This window comes from Pecten maximus, chromosome 3, assembly GCF_902652985.1.
Source record: "Pecten maximus chromosome 3, xPecMax1.1, whole genome shotgun sequence".
NCBI classification, from domain to species: domain Eukaryota; kingdom Metazoa; phylum Mollusca; class Bivalvia; order Pectinida; family Pectinidae; genus Pecten; species Pecten maximus.
The window spans coordinates 40,337,300-40,363,774 of NC_047017.1; the positions used below are offsets into that span (position 1 = coordinate 40,337,300).

At 38.4% G+C, this 26,475-nt stretch overlaps 1 protein-coding gene across 2 annotated transcripts; it reads right to left on the reverse strand.

Moving 5' to 3' along the window:
- Nucleotides 1-4,395: 4,395 nt before the first annotated feature.
- Nucleotides 4,396-24,297, reverse strand: LOC117324170 (exocyst complex component 5-like). 2 transcript variants are annotated; one of them, XR_004531917.1, is made up of 19 exons: nt 24,135-24,297; nt 22,532-22,774; nt 21,931-22,128; nt 19,507-19,574; nt 19,008-19,036; nt 18,240-18,349; nt 17,804-17,848; nt 17,366-17,506; nt 16,837-16,913; nt 14,925-15,035; nt 14,638-14,733; nt 13,751-13,919; nt 12,965-13,073; nt 11,958-12,081; nt 10,755-10,947; nt 8,929-9,085; nt 8,650-8,810; nt 6,703-7,885; nt 4,396-6,664 (listed from the first exon to the last, which is right to left on the reverse strand). XR_004531917.1 is itself a non-coding variant. In XM_033879853.1 (18 exons), exons 1-18 carry the CDS (start codon nt 24,156-24,158, stop codon nt 7,835-7,837), a joined length of 2,106 nt encoding a protein of 701 aa, XP_033735744.1. In that variant the 5' UTR covers nt 24,159-24,297; the 3' UTR covers nt 4,396-7,834. The 2 variants fall into 2 exon arrangements, 1 of the variants encoding a protein (XP_033735744.1); XM_033879853.1 differs by having other exon boundaries at nt 4,396-7,885.
- Nucleotides 24,298-26,475: the final 2,178 nt, after the last annotated feature.

Here is a 26,475-nt window from a genome sequence, read left to right on the forward strand (position 1 = left end):
GTAAAAGTGCTGTTTTGTGCATATGCCTTTCACGACAATTAATTTAAATGGATGTTAGTCTAGTTGTAAAGTAACGTTTTAAATGCTGTTATGTTTAGATACCCGATCAAGTCTGACCAAATTCATTTTTTATCAATCTTGAACCGTTCTTTCAGTTTTTCCACTTTTTCTACTGCTCTATACCTCGTTCGAAACAAAATGAACGCATTCGTTCTATTGTTATACGAACAATGATTTGCACAAACGGTGATATAAATATGTGATCGTGAGTTATATTGCTATAGACAAAAATGTCTTAATTTTGGCCGGATTGTTTATATTTCCATATTCACGAGGCTGCAATAGGTAACAATTCAGACTTTTATCCGAAGTCCTTCCGTTTCATAGGTACAACGATGAGTTAATTGCTTTGAGAAACACGAATTTCGCCGACCATGTTTATACAATCTGAATTTCATGTCCGAGTCAACAAGCACACAGATAGGCTAGGTGTTCGATAACCGACTGTTGGAATCCATCCTTGGCAATAGGTTAACGACGTGTAACGAAAGCCGTAATTCAAGCTCGAATTCGAAAAAATAAAGGGATACAATTAAGACCACGTGTTTTGTAAGGTTAAACTTCTTCTGCTTCAGCGACGCCACTCGTCATGTGAACTTAAGTCAAGCATATGTAATGTAATGTTCTCGAAATGATAACCGGGTTAGTGACACGGGGTCGCCATGTTACGTCTAGCTCATATTGTTTAACGAAATAAAATATTTCCCAAAAAGATGATGATGTCGGCCATAAAAACTTTCACTCTTCGTCAACCTGCACATCCCGAAACCCTGTGTTGTGCTGGTTTTTTTTCAATCAGCAATTGACGTTTTGAGCAATCCTTTGAATATTGAATACAACGGGACATTGGTTTTTTGTTTGTTTAGCGTCCTATTAACAGCCAGGGTCATTTAAGGACGTGCCAGGTTTGGAGGTGGAGGAAAGCCGGAGTACCCGGAGAAAAAACCACCGGCCTACGGTCAGTACCTGGCAACTGCCCCATGTAGGTTTCGAACTCGCATGTTAACGATACCTTAACCACTCGGCCACCGCGGCCCCTACACACGGGACAACGGAAGTATGAATGTTAATATAGAAAAGAAAAAAATACAATAGGAAAATTTAATTCCCCAAGTTTACAGCTTAATAGATCTCAATAAGCGATGTGAAAGAGGCCATTGTGTCCTTGTAATTGGTTACAAATACTTAAGGTTTTACTCGATACATATGTAGATATTGTCAGTGTCACTCTCGCGATTTCGTCCCCATTTCGGAAAAATAAATATCTCATAACGAGAAAACGTAGCCGTTCCTTAAATTGTGCTGTAGACAAGTATCTGGGAAGCAAATGTTTTATAATCACTAGTATAAAAAGGTCTTAAAACCCAGTCCTTTATAACCAAGACTAAATTATACGGTATCTCAGTACGATTGCTTCCATTATTTAGTAGTACTAAGAACGATTGGTAGAAATTAAGAACAACGTGGTTGGTATGAAATGCTGGGAATTCAGTCAACAGTAATCTAATTGAGAAGGCGTCATTCTCACTTAGGCCAAAAGTAATAAAGGAATTGAAATTAAACATCGCTGTTGTCCGATTAGGCACCATCAATGTCACAAGCACCAGACCCTTCTATCAACCACATGACGCACGCGGTACCCTGGAGAAATTTGGAAGCGATGCTTGAAATGCTCGCACCCAAACAGGCCGAAAATCATACAGTTCGTTTGGATTAACGATCATGCCATTTTTCAAACTCTCTAAAACAACCTGTTCTTGAAGTTGACAAAGAAGCCAGACCTTGCAGCTGATATGTATTAACTAGTTTAGCGACTGATTTTTTCGGTTAATACGAATACTCCGATACATTCGACATAGCAGTAGTAGATTAAATATCTCCCCAAAACAGACATGAACGGTTGCATGTAAATGTCATGATGTGGATGGTGACGCCGGGACTTACGGGTGACAGGGTAGCTCGTTGGTTATCAGTAACAGTAGTGTGTCTAGTCCGCTCTGAATCTCAACCCTCCTATAGACGGACAAAAACAAGTCAAACTAAGAGAGAGTATGTTCCTAAAGGTATGCGAGGTCTTAGTGACATTAAACAGGTACCAAACTCGTTCTCGTGAATTCAAATTGGGCCGCAATAGCTCTGTCAGTTAGAGAGCCGGACACCTAACATCAGGCACAGGTGCCTGACTTTTTATAAAACGAGTCAGACACCTATGCATCAGGCGTATATCTGAGGTGCGTGATTCGACGCTCCCTTCACGTGTCGGTTTGTGTTTCTCAGGAAGCTTAGAAAGGGCCGGTCTGTGATGTTTGGGCAAGACTCTTTACTCTAATTGCTCTTGATGGCATGTGAAGGTCCTTCCGTATGTTATTCAGAGAGGTAGTCACCAACTACTACAAGGAGACCCCGCCTCAAAATGACCCTGGCTGTTCACGGGGTGGTCAACTTTGCAGACCAACAAGAGTTCCTACCAAATATCCATTACAGTCTCTTTCGTGTGCTTCGCGACTAACTACACTTCAGTTCCATTTACTGGAATCACTATTTGCCCTTTCTTTGGAAAAAAACTCTCATTACAAGTAGATAATGGCGTTCCTTTAAGTTTGTGTTCGGTAGTAAAGAAGAGACTCGTTTAGAGAGTGGGTGTTCAATAATTATCAAAAGCTTTCTGGAGTTCTTAAAAACTCGGTATCCTTTTCAGTTTATGACCAGCTCTGGAGTATATCTATCTCGGTACTACTGCATCCATAATTTAGTAGTACAAATACGTAAATATTTGTAAACCTGGTTGACTTGAGGAGTTGGTAATTTAGTCAACCGTAATCTAATAGAGACGACATCATTGCCATTCAGTATCAATGCTGTCCGATTAGGGATCGACTAATGCCGCCAGCACGAGACTCTTCTCTCGTAAACCACGTGACACAGGCGGTACCCTGGAGAAATTCGGAAGCGATTTCTGGAAGTGCTCGCACCCAAACGTGAAGTTTAACGACCATGCTATTTCACACGTACTCTAAAACAATGTGTTCTTGAAATAGACCAGGATATCGGAGCTTGCAATCCATTAAACAACGTGACGTCTTTTCATTCATATAAATCCTTGAACCATTCGCCAAAGCTGTGAACGGCAGATTCTATCTCCCAATAGAAAGTTGTGAAAGTCATTCAGCTCGCATGCAGATTTCTTTACGTGGATGGACAACTGGGTTTGTTGCTGGAGTTGGAGTTTGTTGCTTTATCAGTACTATCAGTGTGTGTAGTCACAGCTCTCTTTCTCAACCGCCTACTGACGGGAAATATGACATGACGACCGCCATAGACACCAAGTACAAATACAGGGGATGGTTAGTCCTTAGAATTGTCGCGAGACGCTGCCCCGACATTAATGATTTTTTTGTCATATAAAACGTTATCCAGGGGTTGTACCATTTATAAGTTAAACAAAGACCGTGTTTCTGTTCTTTTCGGGCAAAGCTAATCATGAGTGCTTTGTCGAACTGCTCACCAATTATTGAGATTATCTCGACCCAGCGACTTTATACAGACTTTTCACGAATTACATATGGACCGTGGGTTAGGAATGCGTGCAAAGTGCACGTGACCTTATTTATAGCCTTCTCGTGAAACATTTCTATGGTTATGTTATCAGCATCACGTGCCAATTTGTTCCTCCCAATTGGTTATCCTATTTGTATCGCTTATATATCTTGACCCAAACACGGGAATTCGATTTATAAAGCTGACAACTCTTGAGGGCTTCTAGATTTATAAGTGGTAACCATTTATTATATCACATATTGGCTGTCCTCTTATCAAGTTTGAATTAAAAATTAGCATCCATGTGCGTTTAGTATTGCATATTGAATTGTGCAGAGAGTAGTAGTATGGAAGGCGACAACAAGTATGTTCACAGCATGATACAGACACTGTACCATGTAGGCATTGAACTCAGCACAGGCCAAGAACGGGAATTTCCCTTTAGTCTAGTGGTAGGATGTTTGCATTGAGCTCGAAATGTCGCCAGTTCGAAGCCCAGGACCGGCAGGGTACATGTATTTTTCATAACTCCTTCCTATTACAGTAGTGCTATGGTCAACGGATCTGAACATCAAACATGACTCACACCAAATTAGTTGGAAATTGGGAATCGGCAGAGAAAAAGGGCAATTTTCCTTCACTCTTTGGAATTTCTGAATGGATGGTTTAATAACATGGCCGAAAGTTGCTAGAAAGCTACGGTGCCTGGGCAGACTGACACTGTTATACAAATCCAGATATTTGATCAGTGGAAGTGTCGTGTACAATCTTACAACATATACAAACTAAACACACAAAACAACTCCAGATGACCTCAGTCGGTAATTTATTAGTGGGTTGAATATTGCACAATTGTATCAGGAATGCACCCATAGCTGCACATCACACCAATATTTTCAGCATCAATGAAGCAATACAGAAATGGTCAATGTAAAGTCAGTAACACCATACACTTCCAAATATGGCCCGACCTCTTCTGATGTCAAGGGAAGCATAGAAATCAAGTATAATACAATACTGTTTTAAGTACCCAGCATTTGAGCAAACTATGATATGATGATGGATTGGCAGGCGTACCAAACCATAGGTTTATGAAGAAATGGTTTTCATACCTTTCAGAACAGTGATAACATTTATTTCTTTAAAAGGTTGATTAAATTCTCTTAAAAAAACTTGGCTACTTCATGACAGGGGTATAAAATGCACACTATAGCTATTGAAATATAAGGTAATTCGTCAGAGGGGACATAACTCTTGCATAGTTGTATACTTACCCTAATTCACATTTGAAATTTTCATTATCGATCAAACCTTTTCACACCATTTTTAGTGAAGGATTGACTATTCCAAGTTGACCCAACAGATACTTGTCAACATCAGTTTTACATTCAATCCTACTGTTTTACATGTAATGGGATTGTTTTTAAAGAAATACTGTATTTATCTGCAAATAAGTCCCCTTATTCATTTTTGCAAAATCATCAATTTTCAAAAAAGTAGGCTAAAAGTGGTTAGCAAATAAGATCTCCCAAAACTTTAATACTAAATTTTTAAACAAGAGGAGGCGGTCTGTTTGGGCTTATTCTATGATGAATACTGTACTGAACTTTTAAACTAGGGGTCTTATTTGAGAATACCATATTTGGTAAGTCTGGGGAAAATAAACAACAATAAAAATGTATAGTAATTATGCATTAAAATAAATTATAATACTAACAATACATTTCATGTAGTTATAAATATGTAGATACACAATAAAAGGTGACATCTCTAGTTCTGATTCATACAGACACATTAGAACACAAGGACAGTTTTACCTGCTACTATATATAGTAACAGATAAAATAATTCTGACATAGGCACACACAAGGCATTCAAAGTCACAAAAGCTGTGTTATACTAGAGACATGTAACTGCTGATGACCAAATGACCAACCTATTCAACATCTAAGGTCATGTGACCATAGTCACCAGATGACCGAGCCAAGGTCATGTGACAATGGTTACCAGGTCACCGAGCCACACATGTCTATAAAGGTGACACATGTTTAAGATTTTTACACACAATGTAGTGTGATCATTGAATACAGAAAAAAAAAAAAACTTAAAAAAAAAACTTTCTTCCTTAATATCAGAAAAATGAAAAAATTAAAGGTTTCAATTTTATTCATGGGTTAAAAAAGTAAATTTTTTCACTTTTAAGATCACTTTTAAGTTTATAGTCACTTACATAAAAGTTAGACCAGTCGGTCTGATCTATCGACATTGAAGGTAAGCAGTTCGGTTATTCTTGTCTGTGTACATAAAAAGATGATGAGACCACTTGTACTGGTTTGCCTACAGTAAAACGAGAAAGACCATTCAATCCTCTCTATTCTGGTTTGCCTACAGTAAAGCGAGAAAGACCATTCAATCCTCTCTTATTCTGGTTTGCCTACAGTAAAGCGAGAAAGACCATTCATTCCTCTCTATTCTGGTTTGCCTACAGTAAAACAAGAAAGACCATTCATTCCTCTCTATTCTGGTTTGCCTACAGTAAAGGTGAGGTGACCATTCATTCTGGTCTACCTACCATTAAGGTGAGCAGACCATTCATTCTGGTCTACCTACCATTAAGGTGAGGAGACCATTCATTCCTGTTTACCTACCATTAAGGTGAGAAGACCATTCATTCCTGTCTACCTACCATTAAGGTGAGGTGACCATTCATTCTGGTCTACCTACCATTAAGGTGAGCAGACCATTCATTCTGGTCTACCTAACCTACCATTAAGGTGAGGTGACCATTCATTCTGGTCTACCTACCATTAAGGTGAGGAGACCATTCATTCTGGTCTACCTACCATTAAAGTGAGGTGACCATTCATTCTGGTCTACCTACCGTTAAGGTGAGGAGACCATTCATTCTGGTCTACCTACCATTAAGGTGAGGAGACCATTCATTCCGGTCTACCTACCATTAAGGTGAGGAGACCATTCATTCTGGTCTACCTACCATTAAGGTGAGGAGACCATTCATTCCTGTTTACCTACCATTAAGGTGAGAAGACCATTCATTCCTGTCTACCTACCATTAAGGTGAGGTAACCATTCATTCTGGTCTACCTACCATTAAGGTGAGCAGACCATTCATTCTGGTCTATCTAACCTACCATTAAGGTGAGGTGACCATTCATTCTGGTCTACCTACCATTAAGGTGAGGTGACCATTCATTCTGGTCTACCTACCATTAAGGTGAGGTGACCATTCATTCTGGTCTACCTACCATTAAGGTGAGGAGACCATTCATTCCTGTCTACCTACCATTAAGGTGAGGAGACCATTCATTCTGGTCTACCTACCATTAAGGTGAGGTGACCATTCATTCTGGTCTACCTAACCTACCATTAAGGTAAGGTGACCATTCATTCTGGTCTACCTACCATTAAGGTGAGGTGACCATTCATTCTGGTCTACCTACCATTAAGGTGAGGTGACCATTCATTCCGGTCTACCTACCATTAAGGTGAGGTGACCATTCATTCCGGTCTACCTACCATTAAGGTGAGGGGACCATTTATTCTGGTCTACCTACCATTAAGGTGAGGTGACCATTTATTCTGGTCTACCTACCATTAAGGTGAGGTGACCATTCATTCTCGTCTACCTACGATTAAGGTGAGGAGACCATTCATTCTGGTCCTCCTATAGTATGGGGAGGAAATCAGTCATCTCATTCTATCCAAGAGATCAATAGCTCTGGTCCATTTCACAATATCATGAGTTATCCTCTGGTCCATTTCACAATATCATGAGCTATCCTCATCCACAGTTTTAAGTAAAACCCAACAAGACCTGTCTCCAGAAGTATATGAAGGTGGGAATGTTACTGTAGTCTTGTACATCATCAAACTTCGTATATCTGGTTTCAGAAATTTTCTAATAACATCAGAGCAACATCACAAAAGTATCTTTTGAATAGAGAAATGTACGACATAACATAAGCAATTTCACCAAAAGCCAACAGTATATTTTATGTGCTTACTGTAACTGTTAGACATTTGTATGGGAGTTAAGCACTGATTATACAATAGATTTTCCCACAACAGAAATGAATGTGTCACACCAAGTACTGTACATCACCTCCACACTACACTCAGCTTCTCCAGCTAACGTTGTATCCTTCTTGTACATATTGCTTTTTAGAATATTCATCTGGTTCATTTCAAAATATTGGCAAGTTTTGCAGATTTAAAGTCAGTTCTTAACTGGATACAAGGATAATAACACTGTTTTGTCTATACCAGCCTGTAAGATAAAGAAAACAAGAAAATACTTAATATGAATCATACACAACATCACTTGGGAAAACAATTTAAAGACGGAATATGAAAATACAATGTTTCCAAATTCACTATGAAATGCCATTATGAGTTTCACGTAACACATTTATTTTCCCACAGGTATCTTAGCAAAATATTTTTTTCTGAAATTACTGAAATACCATCAAATGTTACCAAACTAACAATCAAACGAAATTGTGTCGAGTAACATGTATATTACCATTATATTTTCATTTTCAGTCTGAAATTATTGAAAATACCATCCCACACTGAAATGAACAAGAGATCCGAAAGAGATCTTGGCGCCCACTGATTAATTATCTTTATTGGTTCTATGTAAGACTGATATTTTTTCAAGGGGAATCTTCCTTTAAAGTTTGAGAAATATCCCTCCAGTAATTTTCAAGAAATAGCGATTGTCAAAATCAAAGATGGCTGCCATTCAGTCATATAATATTCCTGATCAGATTGAAAAATGAATGGGCACAACTAGGGACCAAGGGGAAACTACATGTGAAGTTTGAGAAATATACCTCTAGTTCTAGTTTGAAAACTATCCTTCCAATGCTTTGCAAGTAATAGCGATAACAAGTATTGTTTATGGATGGACCATGGACTAGACATATGCAGATCTGATGATGGTGGGCTAAAAACATGGGGTTTTCTAATGAGCAGAGACATTGAGAAATATTAGAGCAATGATAACACATAACAGATTAGTATACTCACCAGCTGTTCGCCACTGCACACCTGTTTGAGGTTTTCTGGGACCACGACTAACAAGTTACACAGAGCGTGAAGTTTCTCAAACAGCTCCGTCACCACTGGAATCTTAAAATCCTTTACACATTTACGGTACTCATTCACGTCACATATCACCAACATGGCACCTGGAGATAAACTCAATTGTGTGAAACACAGAAAATCCAACATGATCTCATAAATACTGTATATTCTTAATAAAAACATTGAAATTTACATTTTACTGAAACTAAATGAATTACCTACCAAGAGAGTTGTAGACAAATCCCTGGAGATGATCAAAGATGACTCGGTGGAGTCTTATTCCCAAATCAGTGAACACTGCATCAACATTCTTCCCGTCCAAACTGCTGTGTATAGATCCTGATATTGTCCGCATAAAATTCACAACCTTTAGACAAGCCTGAAACAGATATCACAATATCCTATTATCTATTCTTGATTAAAAATGAACTTTTAAAATAACAATAAAAACAGCAGTGGCTCCCACAGAGATACACCCATCCCTCATCAATAAACCTGTCCAGGGGTTCACAGAGATACACCCATCCCTCACCAATAAACCTGTCCAGGGGACCACAGAGATACACCCATCCCTCACCAATAAACCTGTCCAGGGGACCACAGAGATACACCCATCCCTCACCAATAAACCTGTCCAGGGGTTCACAGAGATACACCCATCCCTCATCAATAAACCTGTCCAGGGGTTCACAGAGATACACCCATCCCTCATCAATAAACCTGTCCAGGGGTTCACAGAGATACACCCATCCCTCATCAATAAACCTGTCCAGGGGACCACAGAGATACACCCATCCCTCATCAATAAACCTGTCCAGGGGTTCACAGAGATACACCCATCCCTCATCAATAAACCTGTCCAGGGGATCACAGAGATACACCCATCCCTCATCAATAAACCTGTCCAGGGGACCACAGAGATACACCCATCCCTCATCAATAAACCTGTCCAGGAGTTCTCTTATATATATATTGTGCACATGCTCTTTATCTTTTAAAGCGGTAAAGTGAGAACTTTGACCTTTAACTTTAACCAATGATCAAAACCTAATCAGAGGCCACCTACATCTTGACTACAAAACCTGCACTCAACCAGGACAGGGGAAGCTACCACCTACCACCTACCTCTGTCAGCATGATTCACATACCACCTACCACCAACCACCCACCAACTTCCACCAACCACCCACCAACTACCACCACCAACCACCTACCACCAACCACCTACCACTTAACACCTACCACTTAACACCTACCACCAACCCCTTACCACATACCACCAACCACCAACCCCCTACCACCAACCACCTACCATTTAACACCTACCACTAACCACCTACCACCTAGAACATACCACCAACCACCTACCACATACCACCAACCACCTACCACCAACCCCCTACTGCCAACCCCTACCACTAACCCCTATCACCTACCACCAACCACCTACCACCAACCCCCTACCACTAACCCCCTATCACCTACCACCCACCACCAACCACATACCACCAACCACCCCCTACCACTAACCCCCTATCACCTACCACCAACCACCAACCACCTACCACATACCACCTACCACCTACCACCTACCACCAACCCCCTTCCACCTACCACCAACCACCAACCACCAACCCCCTACCACCTACCACCTACCACCTACCACTTACCACCAACCACCTACCACCTACCAGTCCTGTGACCTAGGGTTAATCCCCGAGTCACCTCACTGAATCCCACACCAAATTAACCTGTAGTCCTTCACTGACTTGGTGGTTGCCAAAAATGACCCTGGGGTAGATATTTGTTCATTCAGAAATATCTTGTACACAGACTTTTTATTTTCAAATTGGTTTGATCTTTGATCTTTCACCTTGACCGATGACCACCGATATCTTCAAATGTTGAATCATAAAGAAATTCTATCATTTTTGATCCTAGAAATATCCTTAAATATCAAATCTTGTAAGTTGTTTCCAATTCTTCATTCAGCAACAAATTAACATCAGCCGTAACATTGTTGGTATTGTCTGTTTACAGATACTCACCGGTGACACCATTTGCATGGCATCATCATCCTCTGGCTTAAAGTCAGACTTCTTCTGCTCAGCAGCTAGAATGTTTCGGACCCAGCCAGCAATGGCAGCATTAGAACGGTCCAGACCAGTGTCTATCTTGTTCTCCACCTGCTCTCGTAACTCCCTCTTTCTCTGTAGACACTGACTGTGTCTGGGGGAGGAACTGAAAGATGGACAATTACATCTGATCTATAAATATTATCATGACTGTAAGTATGTTCTTGTTTTAACCGACTAGTTGTAGGTTGCCTGAATAGAGGGACCTTTATAACAACAGGTATGGCAGGTTATATAACTAGAGGGAAATTTATTACAACCAGTTTGGTAGGTTATATAACTAGAGGGAAATTTATTACAATAGGTATGGTAGGTTATATAACTAGAGGGAAGTTTATTACAATAGGTTTGGTAGGTTATATAACTAGAGGGACCTTTATAACAACAGGTTTGGTAGGTTATATAACTAGAGGGACCTTTATAACAACAGGTTTGGTAGGTTATATAACTAGAGGGACCTTTATAACAACAGGTTTGGTAGGTTATATAACTAGAGGGAAGTTTATGACAACAGGTATGACAGTTATATAACTAGAGGGACATTTATAACAACAGGTTTGGTAGGTTATATAACTAGAGGGAAGTTTATAATAACAAATATGGTAGGTTATATAACTAGAGGGACCTTTATAATAACAGGTATGGTAGGTTATATAACTAGAGGGAAGTTTGTAACAACAGGTATGGTAGGTTATATAACTAGAGGGACCTTTATAACAACAGGTTTGGTAGGTTATATAACTAGAGGGAAGTTTGTAACAACAGGTTTGGTAGGTTATATAACTAGAGGGAAGTTTATTACAACAGGTTTGGTAGGTTATATAACTAGAGGGAAGTTTGTAACAACAGGTTTGGTAGGTTATATAACTAGAGGGACCTTTATAATAACAGGTTTGGCAGGTTATATAACTAGAGGGACCTTTATAACAACAGGTATGGTAGGTTATATAACTAGAGGGACCTTTATAATAACAGGTATGGTAGGTTATATAACTAGAGGGACCTTTATAACAACAGGTATGGTAGGTTATATAACTAGAGGGAAGTTTATAACAACAGGTTTGGTAGGATAAAAAAAATAGAGGGAACTTTTTTACAACAAATTTAGTAGCTTACATGACTAGAGGAACCAGACTGTCCATGAACTGTTTCTCAAACAGGTGGAAGAGTGTGTTGGCCTGGCCTACCACATCAAAGAAGTACACCTCTGGCTGAGACTTGGGGTCAGGCAGGGGAATGGCTGTAAACACAGAACAGGGACACTCCTTACACTGATAGCTGATTTACTGCTAAGACATTCTAAACTAATCTGACAAGATAAAATTACACAGTGAATATTAATGCAATTTGTCAAAATGTGAATTGTCCTAGGTTAAAGGACTGAAAGACCAATAATGTGGAAATCGTTGTATTTAGTTAAATCTGTTTAAGATTTAATATTTGTGATGGAATACAACACAGTTGTTTACAGTATATCCCAGCAGCTGAATTCAATATGTTAAATTAACCCAACCGGCTACCTACATCACCAAAACTAAAGATTTCCTTCAGTTCCACAGATTTATGTACCAAGTGATATCAGTTTCCGACAAAACAATGGCATACAATCTATGGCTGCCATCTTTTAGATTGAACAAAATGTACATCAGAAACAAGTTAAGATTCCCAATAAACCTTCAGACATTGTGGAATAACATGACTGGATACTGATGCTGAAAGTACAATGGAAACTACTACAGTTGTACAATTGGAAAATAATCCTATGTACGACTGATTATCATATTGTAATGGGAAGGAGTAATGAAAAAGTCAAGAGTATAAGGTCACCTTAATAGCTCAGACTAGTGGGAATTTCCCTTTAGCCTAGTGGTAGGATGTGGAGTGTATAAGGTCACCTTACTAGCTCAGACTAGTGGGAATTTCCCTTTAGCCTAGTGAGAGGATGTTCCCTGGAGACTGAAACATCTCTAGTACGAGCCCCAGTGTGGGAAGGGCATTTTTCTTTTCTGCTTCCTATAACAATATCCTAACTTTTGGTTTTAGTAGGTTTATCAAGAAGATACTTATGTACATAACTTAAATATAAGGTATTGTCTGAAACATTCAGTGTAACTGATAAATACCTTGAAGTCCAAGTTCCACAGCATAGTCTATGTGTTCAATTACGAGGTACTGGACCAAAACCTCAAAGATTTGGACAGCATTACCAGACATGTCCGAACTGCTGGACAACTAGTGGACAGAAAGCATGAGAGCATGTATAAGGGTACCTTGTTTTGTAGACTGTGTAACAATGTTAGAAAAGAGAATCGTAAATCAGTCAGTGTCATTATACACGAAGTAATTCAACTAAATGTACTTTGTTTTCTCTGTTAATTATCATCTGTTTTGACAAACTTTATTGTATGTAGTGTCAGACTAATTAACGCCTTCATGTAATTTAGGATGGTTAAATAGATGTAAAAAAGAAATTCTTTGCCAGTTTTAAAATTCAATCCTAAATAAATGAAATAAATAGAAATGCAATCAAAACCAAGTTGTCTTTAACATTTCAACATTTACATGCAATGTAATATTTACAGACTGGATCAGGCGCTTGATCATTAACTCAATACAAACAAAGATATAACTGGCTCTGACGCTGCTTAGTTCATGTTGTATAAGTGATTTATTATGAAGGTTAAAATAAGTAGTTTTACCAAAAGTTTTCAGAAAAAAAAAGAAGATTATTAAGATATTATGAAATGGGCGAAAACTTCCCCTGTTATATTATCGTCAATGTATATTCTATTCTCACAGTGAAATCTGAAACCCCACGAAAATAACAACAGTAACAGTATGTGACCCGAGTGGTTTGACTGACTATGAGGAAACACTCTACATCTGTCCTGCCGGTAGTCTAGTCTTACCACTTGGCAGCGTTTGAAGGCATTCTTAGCCTCCTGAAGTAGACTGATGGTCACTTCCTGTGATAAAAACGTCTCTCCACCAAAGTTCTCTATAGCAGGACCAATGTTGATGTTGGTTTTGGTCATTGTTCCAATCCTTGCCTGTAAATCTCTTCTCAGTTCTGTCAGGCTGAGTAAGGGAAAAACAGTATAATGTATACACTCTGAAGTATTAAATCAAATAAACCACTCAGTTACACCCTTACAGGTTAGTAAATATACCACTCAGGTAAGCTCTTACAGGTTAGTAAATATACCACTCAGGTAAGCCTTTACAGGTTAGTAAATATACCACTCAGTTAAGCCCTCACAGGTAAGTAAATATACCACTCAGTTAAGCTCTTACAGGTTAGTAAATATACCACTCAGGTAAGCTCTTACAGGTTAGTAAATATACCACTCAGGTAAGCCTTTACAGGTTAGTAAATATACCACTCAGTTAAGCCCTCACAGGTAAGTAAATATACCATCCAGGTAAGCTCTTACAGGTTAGTAAATATACCACTCAGTTAAGCTCTTACAGGTTAGTAAATATACCACTCAAGTAAGCCTTTATAGGTTAGTAAATATACCACTCAGTTAAGCCTTTACATGTTAGTAAATATACCACTCAGGTAAGCCTTTACAGGTTAGTAAATATACCACTCAGGTAAGCCTTTACAGGTAAGTAAATATATGAATTCTACATTTTTTTTTCACATTACTTTAAACGCAAGAACCTAAAGCCCCTGGAAAAGATGGCTACTTCAGTAATGGCCATCAATAAGTTAACAGTGAAGAGCTAATGGGTAGTGATATCATACAAGTCACGTGAAGTTACTAATCACCGACAAAGAAGTATCACATACCCTCCAGACTGGATCTGTTTCTTGGTGTGTTCTTTACTATCATAGTACCGCTGCAAATGTGCTGAACAACGCTCCTTTAAATATTTTGTTTCAAAACTGAAAAATAGCAAAACAACCAGAGTACAATTTATTAAAATCATAGAAAACATGGACTTTATCTTAAATATTAGTACATTTCCCACAAAAATGAAATCAACAAAGGATAGCTGCTTATTAGAATAACAAATTGCATCAATTATCTTTGTACATACATTCTGACAAAATTAACATTTTATAAATTTGCATACTTAATATAAGCCTCTAGGTGCTTCTGGAATATTGTCTTGGTCAGTTTGGTCAGGAACAGACTGTCGTTTCCCATCTTGAATATCGACAAATCTTCAGATAACTTCACCGTCCTAACAGTAAATAATACAATAATCAATTAGCATTTTGTAACAGTTGTTTAATCACTATATTAATGACCTTACCCAGTAATTAACGGCAATATCAGTATATAAAAAAGGTCAGACCTTTATCAGTTGTCTACGTTAGTACTGCTTCCATTCCACTTAACAAGAGGCCCAGAGGGCCTGTATCGCTCACCTGGTTTCATGAGATATGAAACAAGAACTATGCTTAAGTATATTTGCCACTGGTATTGCTATGTCAATATATATCATATGCATTTTATATGGTTACATGAACATTGTTTTTATTGTAATTCTAAAAATGTCAATTTAGCCAAATTGATCCCTTTTGGCCCCGCCCCTCAGCCCCCCGGGGGTCAGCCCCACCAATTGTACAATTTTGAATCCCTAACCCAAGGGGATGCTACCAAGCAAATATGAGCGATATATATATATATCCATTGCTTAGTTTCAGAGAAGAAGTTGTTTATATCAATTTAGGCAAATTGACCCCTTCTGGCCCACCCCTCAGCCCTCAGGGGGGTCAGCCCTATCATTTGTACAATTTTGAATCCCTACCCCAAGGGGATATTACCAGTGAAATATGTGAGATATCCATTGCTTAGTTTCAGAGGAGACGTCGTTTATATCAATCTAGCCAAACTGGCCCTTTTTGGCCCCGCCCCTAAGACACCCAGGGGGTTAGCCCCACCATTTGTACAATTTTGAATTCCTACTCCAAGTAGGTGCTACAAGGCAAATAAGTGAGATATCCATTGCTTAGTTTCAGAGGAGAAGTTGTTTATATCAATTTAGCCAAATTGACCCTGTTTGGCCCCGCCCCTCAGCACCCCGGGGGTCAGCCCCACCATTTGTACAATTTTGAGTCCCCACTCAGTAGTGATGCTACCAGGCAAATATGAGCGATATCAATTGCTCGGTTTCAGAGAAGAAGTCGTTTATATCAATAGAGCCCAATTGACCACATTTGGCCCCGCCCCTCAGGCCCCTGGGGGGGTCAGCCCCATCATTTGTACAATTTTGAATCCCCACCACATAGTGATGCTACCAGGAAAATATGAGCGATATCCAATGCTCGGTTTCAGAGAAGTCGTTTATATCAATATAGCCCAATTGACCATATTTGGCCCCGCCCCTCAGTCCCCTGGGGGGGTCAGCCCCATCATTTGTACAATTTTGAATCCCCATCACATAGTGATGCTACCAGGAAAATATGAGCGCTATCCAATGCTCGGTTTCAGAGAAGAAGTCGTTTATATCAAAATAGCTAAATTGACCCCTTTTGGCCCCGCCCTAGAGGCGCCCAGGGGGTCAGCCCCATCATTTGTACAATTTTGAGTCCCCTACCCATAGGGATGCTTCTGACCAAATTTGGTGAAATTCCGATCAGCGGTTATGAAGAAGAAGTCAAATAAGTCAATTGTTGACGGACGGACGGACGACGGACGGACGACGGACGACACGGTATGGCATAAGCTCACCTTGGTCCTTCGGACCAGGTGAGCTAATAAATCAAGGACAAAATTACTACTGATATTTATACTTATTCTAACATAAACTTTTGTTTTAAAATGATGATTTAAAATGTATTTAAAGTAGTTACTTTGATTACACTACATTTCTTCAACATTAACATATTTTGAATCATTTCATCAAGCTTTTAACAAATGAATACCTCTTCAGGATAACAATAAACAATAACATGTGATTCTAAATATTTTTGAGAGTGAGACTTGGTTGTGTACATAAGTGTTTCATTTACCTACAAACAAATGATTAAAGAACTCACCTTGTATAAAGTTGAAATAGTGTGATTAGGTATTCCTCTGGATCGTCTTTGGATTCCAGTTTAGATGCGATGTGTGTCTGTTTAGAGAATAAATCACAATTAAAAGAAAGCATGACACATATCCTTCATATAATTAGTATCACAATATCTAAAGAAGCTGTGACAAGCCAAAATCAATAGATTAATAAAAAGCAATCCTGCTGAGTTGACCTCCTGTGTTAAGTAATGTAGAGGAGTAGAAATTACAAGTCTAATTTTAATAAGATTGGTACAAACTTAGCCATCACTGTGTACTAGCTTACCTGTAGTTTGGTGTTGTAGATTGTCTGTACAAATCTAGCCATCACTGTGTACTAGCTTACCTGTAGTTTGGTGTTGTAGATTGTCTGTACAAATTAAGCCATCACTGTGTACAAGCCTACTTGTAGATTGTCTGTACAAACATAGCCATCACTATGTACAAGCCTACCTGTAGTTTGGTGTTGTAGATCGTCTGTACAAATTAAGCCATCACTATATACCAGCCTACCTGTAGTTTGGTGTTGTAGATCGTCTGTACAAATTTAGCCATCACTGTGTCTGGACTACTAAACACACTGGTGACGAGGTCACTAGTTCTTGTACACAGTGGAACAACATCATCAAATGGATCCAGTTTCTGGAATGCCCCCTGGTCAACACAATCAGGTCATAACAACTTAATCTAACATATTATCATCAATACAGATTTTATGTTTTAAATGCAAATTATTTGCAACACATTTTAATCCAAATCCTTAAATCATAAAAGATTTCTCTCTGAATATCATAATTTTTATATTCTATCTGAATATCATAATTTTAAAGGTGTATTGATCTTACCCCTGCAATAAATACTATTGACTGTTGGAGCTTGATCCATGTTTGATTGTTATAGATTAAGGTTTTATTATAACTATAATACGCGGTAGATCAATTTGATACTTACTTTCTGAGATTCTTCTATGAAGGCATCAATACATTCACCATAGCCCTGGAAATGTCAAGATTCCCATCTTAATTTTTCTAACTACTTTTTAATCATTCGGTTCACTACCCAGAGATATAATTACAGGGATCAATAAGAATGTACTGCTCATCTTTTTTTCCATCAGTATTCAACAAGAAATTAAATATAAAATGTCAATTATGCTTGACTTACATTGTAGTAGTTTATGACATTTTTTACCAGGTTTGGCCCATTACCAAAAAAAGCATTAATACTGAAATGATCATCCCATCCTCAAATCAACATCATCAAACCGTGATATTGGACAGTATGTATTCAGACAGCATATCAGACTATTACTATCTCACATTTAGTCCAAGATCAATGTTCTTTTACTTACACAATTGACTTAAATAAGAGATGAAATTTTCCTTACTTTAAAGTTAGACAAGACAAAGGCAACTCGTTTCATTTTCCGTCTGTCCTCATGACGATGGGCTATCAAAAATTCTGCGATCAATTCCTTCTCAATATGGAGGTATCGATCTGGAAACAAATACAATTTTGTGTAATTTAATGAAATCTTATTCTTCAAAATTGTCAATGTTAAAATATGTACATACTCCATCAACATGTACATACCCTATAAATATGTACACGTATATATTTCATAAATACCAGGTATGCCATCCTACACCAGAGACATAAGGGTAATGTAGTCTGTTATCTCCACAATAATACATATAGAGGACTGGGCGACATTGTTGTCAATTCTACAGTTTTTAGTCATGAACAGACTGGACAGCATAGACTATTTATCTACTTTGATAGCGAGATAGAGATTGTATGTATCAGTCTGATCGAGTGGTGAGATGTCTGTGTTTTATACACTTGTTCAATGTAAATGTAAACTTTATTTTACACCAATTGCAAAACAAATTACATTAACTTATATTGATCACTCTTGTTGACCCCAAAGGAAGAATGCAAGGGGCCTTACTAAGGGAATCCAGAGAAACCCCACATGGTCAGACAAGTGAACCCATACCTTTTCACGTCTGTTCACGGAATCATACCCCAGCCTCCTATCATTTGAGATGTAACATTACCTGTTCTCAAGTAAGATTACCAACCTCAGGTTACTATATTTACATGACTAGAATGGTTTGGATGGTTTACATACATGTAGAGCAGCGGTACGTACCCCATATTTTCTTTCTGGCATTGTCAAATCTGCAAACACAGAAACATTTTCGTACATTAGAGAAATTCTAGAGATCTTAACATCACTCATAATATTAATGGCCGAACCATGAGTGCAACGGTACCGTAACCTAAAATATCTTGTTTGTCATTCATGACTGACATAAGTACGATCATAATGGAAGAAAAAAGGAGCATTGTTATTGATGTTTGTGAGAAGATGTCTATAACACAGTAATAAGTTACTTCCAGCCTCAGTACCAGAGGTAGTTATTGATGTAGTCTTGTGACTGTTGTTTGCTGGTATTGGTTTTTGTAATTACTATGAGACCATTGTTTAAAACTTAAAATGAATACTCTTACATACACTTGATAGGAAAAATAGTACAAACATATATCATGTGAAAGCATATTGTATATACATGTATATAAATGACACTGTGATTCTGATGGTAATATGCAAAACCATATTTTCTACGAAACACTGAATGTATACTCACTTTTCTCCCACTGGAAGTTCCAAAGCTATTTGATACAACTTCTGGATTATTTCTGCAGCCAATTGAAGCTAAAAAAGACATACAGGAGAAAATGAAGTCATTCCATATAATTACACACAATGAATCAACATCATAAACACAGACATTGAGGAAAAGTATGGGAAGTAATTCAGTCCTCAGTGATCATATAGTGTTGTCACCATGCATTGAATTAATAGATGGAATACCATACAGGAAACCAAAATACAATATTTGTTTTAAATGTAAAATACATAATAGGAGAGGAACAAGAGGCCCATGGGGCCTGTATCGCTCACCTGGTTGGATTTGACCAAATGTCAAAATAATGTTCATGTTCAATTTGTTAATACATTATACAAAAATGTACTCTCTGAAAGACCATATGGATTATTTTTACAACATAATGGTGTTTAAAGAAACTAAGTCCCTTAGGGTGGGGAAAACCCTTTGGCCTATGTTTACATAAGAATTGTGTTTATCCCTTAATGCCCAGCGTTACTATACATAGTTATGGGATTGAGGGTCACAGTAACCATTTATGCAAAATCTGTTCCCCCATCACCACGGATGTTTCTGACCAAATTGGGTTCAAATCCATTTAAAACTCAAATCTCTATTTCCCCTATTTGGCCCCTCCCTTCAGGCCCCTTGGTGGTCAGAGTCAATATTTATATAAACTCTCTTTCCCCCTTCCCCTAAGAATATTCCAGACCAAATTTGGTTCAAATCCATTAATAACTTTATGAATAATAGCGATTTAAAGGATAAACCCCTATTTCCCTATTTGGCCCCGCCCCTCAGGTCTCTAGGGGTTAAGAGTAAAAATTTATACAAACTATGTTCCCCTTCTACCAAGGATGTTCCTGACCAAATTTGGTTCAAATTCATTCATAACTTTATGACTAGTAGCGATTTAAAGGAGTAACCCTATTTCCCCTATTTGGCCCCGCCCCTCAGGTCCCTAGGGGTTCAGAGTAAAAATTTATGCAAACTCTGTTCCCCTTCTGCCAAGGATGTTCCTGACCAAATTTGGTTCAAATTCATTCATAACTTTATGACTAGTAGCGATGTAAAGGAGTAACCCTATTTCCCCTATTTGGCCCCGCCCCTCAGGCCCCTGGGGGTTCAGTGTAAAAATTTATACAAACTCTGTTCCCCTTCTGCCAAGGATGTTACTGACCGAATTTGGTTCAAATTCATTCATAACTTTATGACAAGTAGCGATTTAAAGGAGTAACCCTATTTCCCCTATTTGGCCCCGCCCCTCAGGCCCCTTGGGGTTCAGAGTAAAAATTTATACAAACTCTGTTCACCTTCTGCCAAGAATGTTCCTGACCAAATTTGGTTCAAATTCATTCATAACTTTATGACTAGTAGCGATTTAAAGGAGTAACCCTATTTCCCCTATTTGGCCCCGCCCCTCAGGCCCCTGGGGGTTCAGAGTAAAAATTTATACAAACTCTGTTCCCTTTCTGCCAAGGATGTCACTGACCAAATTTGGTTCAAATTCATTCATAACTTTATGACTAGTAGCGATTTAAAGGAGTAACCCTATTTCCCCTATTTGGCCCCGCCCCTCAGGTCCCTAGGGGTTAAGAGTAAAAATTTATACAAACTCTGTTCCCCTTCTGCCAAGGATGTTTCTGGCCAAATTTGGTTCAAATTCATTCATAACTTTATGACTAGTAGCGATTTAAAGGAGTAACCCTATTTCCCCTATTTGGCCCCGCCCCTCAGGCCCCTGGGGGTTCAGAGTAAAAATTTATACAAACTCTGTTCACCTTCTGCCAAGGATGTTCCTGACCAAATTTGGTTCAAATTCATTCATAACTTTATGACAAGTAGCGATTTAAAGGAGTAACCCTATTTCCCCTATTTGGCCCCGCCCCTCAGGCCCCTGGGGGTTCAGAGTAAAAATTTATACAAACTCTGTTCACCTTCTGCCAAGGATGTTCTTGACCAAATTTGGTTCAAATTCATTCATAACTTTATGACAAGTAGCGATTTAAAGGATTAACCCTATTTCCCCTATTTGGCCCCGCCCCTCAGGCCCCTGGGGGTTCAGAGTAAAACTGTATACAAACTCTGTTCCCCTTCCCCCAAGGATGTTCCTGACCAAATTTGGTGAAAATCCATTCAATACTTTATGACTAGTAGCGATTTAAAGAAAAAGTTGACGGACGACGGACGACGGACGCCGGACGACGGACGCTGCACCATGGCATAAGCTCACCGGCCCTTCGGGCCAGGTGAGCTAAAAATGCAATAACAAGACGGTCATTAGAGGTTTCAGAGGATGACATGTATGCAAACCAGGATTCAAGCTACCTGGCCACCGGCAATCAGCCCAGTCCAGTGCTACTGGATCTACCAATATATAAATAGGTTTAAAGAAAATCTTACTTGAAAAGGGTCAGTAAATACTGAAGACTTTGGTTCATCATAGTTAAGGAACTCATTAAAAAAGTTCATGAGTCGTTGGGCGTCGACGGCCCTGGCCCTGGGAGTGTTGACACCCTCCAGCTGGTCTCCCAGGTGGACAACCTTTGTAGCCACCAGGTTGATTCTCTCATCTAGTTCTTGAAAGTGGGAATAAGATGCCTAAAAACCAAACAAGTCAGTCTTATATCTGGTGTGTAGAGATTCTCTGTTATATCAGGCTTTCAATTACTTAAATACACTTTATAATACTAACTTCAATTTCAGAATTTTGAAAAGATCAATTATTGCCAATTTTGTTATCAAAATTATCAACATGTAACTAGCTATCATACCATCTTAACACTGTCAGGAAGGCAAATCATTGTCACATTCAATCCTTTTGCCCTCCTACCGTTACCAGGTAATCACTTTGTTTCACAGGGTAGCAATTGTCACAGAAGATAACACACAATATATACTGTATCTATTTTTCCTACGAAGAAGCCAATGCCAATGCTGACTTTTCATCATAAGTAATAGGCAGCAGGCTCATCTGTTATTCTGTATCTATACATCCTAATACCTTGTTACGCTTCTGAAGATCTGCCACTCTTTGCCAGTGTCTTTTCTCTTCTTCCTTACACGCATCTTCCAGTTTTTCTACTTTTTTCTCCATCTGTGTATTTTTTTCCTTCAAGTCCCGAATCATCTTTTCAAAAGAACCATGAAGCAACATTGGATCAAAGTCGTCATGGTTACTTCTTCCCTTGGTTCCCATGGTTCGCCATGCCAATCTTTCCACAAACTCATGAGCATTAAAAGGCTCCTGCATTAAAGTAAGATTTATGTACGAAAAAGGCAACAGATGTTAAAGGACTATCTTAATTTGTGCTTTTACATCTAATTTTTAAAATTGCTGTAGGATCTACCATATATACTTTGTCAAATTACATGTGATTTAAATGCAAAAACAAAATTTCAACTGCAAGAAATATTAAATTATGAACTTTCAATTACCATGTTTTGGTTTTTGTGAATAATGGGATGTCAGTGAGCTTTGATTATAAAGTTCCATATCTAGACATGTATAAAGATCATGAATGCACAATTTCAAGTCATATACTAATTACTATTAGAATTTATTTTCATTCATCATATCAACTTATACACACTGATAAAAAGATTCCCTTAATTCTTCTGCATTTCTGATATACGAAGACAAAAAAAAGTTCAGAGTACAGATCAAGACACAGATACAAAAACAGATGAGTAGACAGGCCAGTTTCTTTAGAATATTGAAACCAAAAATGAAATTGAATTATATAATCTGTTTCACAAAAACTTTGGGGCTGGTGACCAGTCTAGGAAGTGATTAAGTGTGCCAGTCTATAGAGGTTGAACATCAAGTTGCTGCTCTACTTATCAAACAAAAGGGAAATCCATTTAGAACAAATTAAAGCTAGGTGACTGATCATGAGCTACCAGGATATCCCCCTATCACCAGAAGGCGAGAGTATCACTACGCCACCATGCATTGTACACTTTATTTTTTTTTACTACAATTGCGAAACAAGTTACATAAACTTTTATTTATCACGCTTGTTAGTCCAGATTGATGCACGTGGAAGGAAACCGGATCGTAGTAGTCCTATATCCATGGGAAACCCATATGGTTGAACTGGTGACCCAATATACCTTTTCACCCTAGCCGTCTAGTTTAAAGGCAAGTAACCACTGTGCACCCGATCATCCAGTAAAATGCATTATTTTCAATTGATGAGTCTATACGATAACATGTCTAATTGGACAGATCGGTGCCTAATCCGAAGGGTTCTGATGTTAATATCGCCTTTCAAGCTGCCTCTACGTAGTAAGATCGTCAGAAAATTCGGACTAATCGGTGCCTAACTTCCAGCCTTTGATATTCTGACAGACAAGTCTGGGTGTCAGGGCCAGGGGAAAATCGGGCTATCATTCAGTGATAATACCTTGCTAAAGCAATGGATGAAGCTAGGTGTATGACAGTTTGGAACTATTTACAATTCCCCATCACTTATATATTACATTACAACTACTTATCACTGCAGCGTAATTAGTCAATGCCGTGTTACACCCCTTTTTGACGAGCAACAAGTGACTAGCCTACTCGGGGAAAACATGCTCAGTTACATATAGCTGCAGAATACCTGTTCCAGTTCCTCCACCGACATGGTTGTTTATCAAATAATATCAGTCGTCTTATGCCGCTTTGTCACATAGTGGGGCTATGTATAGCATTTTTCACTTGCAAGTGTCAAATCGCCGACAACACAATAATACAGAATTTTGTTATGCGGCCATTTCCGCCTGAAGAACTCTGTAAAAGGGAAGTAACTCCTTGTTAATTTCGCGGGAAATTTGAGTGAGCTATGTGGTGAAGATCAAGCATCGGGTATTGTCGCTGAAATAATGTAGATTCCCCGAGGTGTTCCGGGTGATATTATAGCACTTTGCGTCGGTTTAACAGAGTTTTGTACACTATTGATATTCGTGGCGCCGTTTTTTGAGTGTAAGTCATGCCAATATTATTCCTCCGGTGATACTGTGACATGTTAAAACAGCTTTTTTTCCATTTAGGTTCGCTGCTGCTCGGTGGTGTAATGTAATAACAGCTGTCTAGTAATATGATACATGTTTTTAGTCTCGCACAACTAGATCTTGTTTCTACTGAACCAAGTCCCTAAAGGAAACGTGATTCTGAGGTTTGTGGTTATTTTCTAGGGTAATTAAGATATGAAATAGGCACTAACTACATACCCATACGTGGAAAAAAGTAAGGTCTTATTTCAGATAAAAAAATGCCACTGGAAATGGATCAGGCATTTCACAGGTGTGGTTTCCCACGTCCACTGGCGAGTACCGATGCCATTAAGCCCATCCGGAGCCGTCATTTTGTTCAGGTAGCGAAATTTTAACCTGTAATGTGATATAGCCGAAATTTCTCATCATTTGAACTTGAAATGATCGATTGGGGATAATGTCAAAAGTAATAACATACAGTAAAATAATTAAATGCGCGAGACCTTTAGCGCGGGACTTTCAAATCACGGCTACTTTAGGCCTACCTTATAATTTTTTTTTGAATTGTAAGCACGATTTAAACTGGAAAGGAACACTGTAGTCATGCTTGTGAAAATGTCAACAAAGGATTTACCTACTTCACATTATAGTTCGGCAACAGTGGACTTGCACTGACCGACCACGGGTAAATATTTATTAGTTGGTCGAGCTGTGAGGGAGGGGGAGGAATAGATGGAGCAAACCAGTGTATTCAGGTGGATAAGATTGACAAGTCTCTGGTTTAGTGATTACTAGTATCCTGTTATCACTTCAAAGTTGGAATAGTCTATATGGTATGACTGATTTGAATGATATGATATTTTCAAAACTCTTAGTCGTTCAACTGATATAACATTTCAATTCGGCGATATCACTTAATCACATAGGCGATATTAGAGGGAATATCAGGAGTCGGGTCACCTCGGCACTTTCCGGGATATACATACCTAGCTACGTCAGTGATATATTAGTACTATTCTTTTGTGGGTTTCGCACAAAGGGTTGGACATTGAAAATGTACACCAGTATTGTAAGAGGTCTACTTAAAGTTGAACAACCTACAACGGTTTCCCATTTAGATATACAAGAATGTATAGGATAATTAAATATTGATTTAAACTGCTCGACACGAAAAATTGTAATTTGAAAAGTGCATATATCTTTATGCTTAAAAATTGGGTACACTTTGTACAAGGGTTGCTATGTACTCTTGGTCTCGGCGAAGTATGGCTCAGCCAATCGCCACTGAACACTAAATCAATCTTACCTTGTACACGTCAAAGAATTATTTTACCAAACTCAACAATATTTCATAGGTTTGTTAAAAAAATCCCCGAAAGATTTTAATCGAAGCCTATTGAAAATATTTTTTCCATTCAGTTTTATTTAACTTAGTACACGCCTAAGAAATATCGAATATGTTAACAAAACTTCGTGTGTCTGCACATTCTTAAGTAATTAAAATCAGTCGTTATAGAAATATCGAGCGGAGTAGCGGATATTGTGTAATGGGATAAATTGACTTCTGAAGTAGAAGACGAATATAAATTTGTATTTTATAGTTAATATCCACAACGATTTTAGGAGTCAATGTACCAAAAAATACTATTGGCAAAAACCTGCATTGTTTAAACAGTTATTTGTGTCAATAACGAACAAGGAATTAAGCCGTCTCGGCAAATTTATTTTTGAAGCAAATAAGATAAGAGCTGTACTCCAATTTTTTCTGGTTGTTTTACATCCTGAATATTGTATTGTATCAAGGACGTACATACAGGGATTGGTAACTGTCCCTACATGTTAGTAACGACGTCCGTCCGTCCGTAACGAGATGATATAGAGCTAACTATACTACCTTATTGTGAACCAATTTTGGAACCTTTAAAAAGCTGAATAAATTCCACGGGCACTGATTAAGTTTTTGTAGCA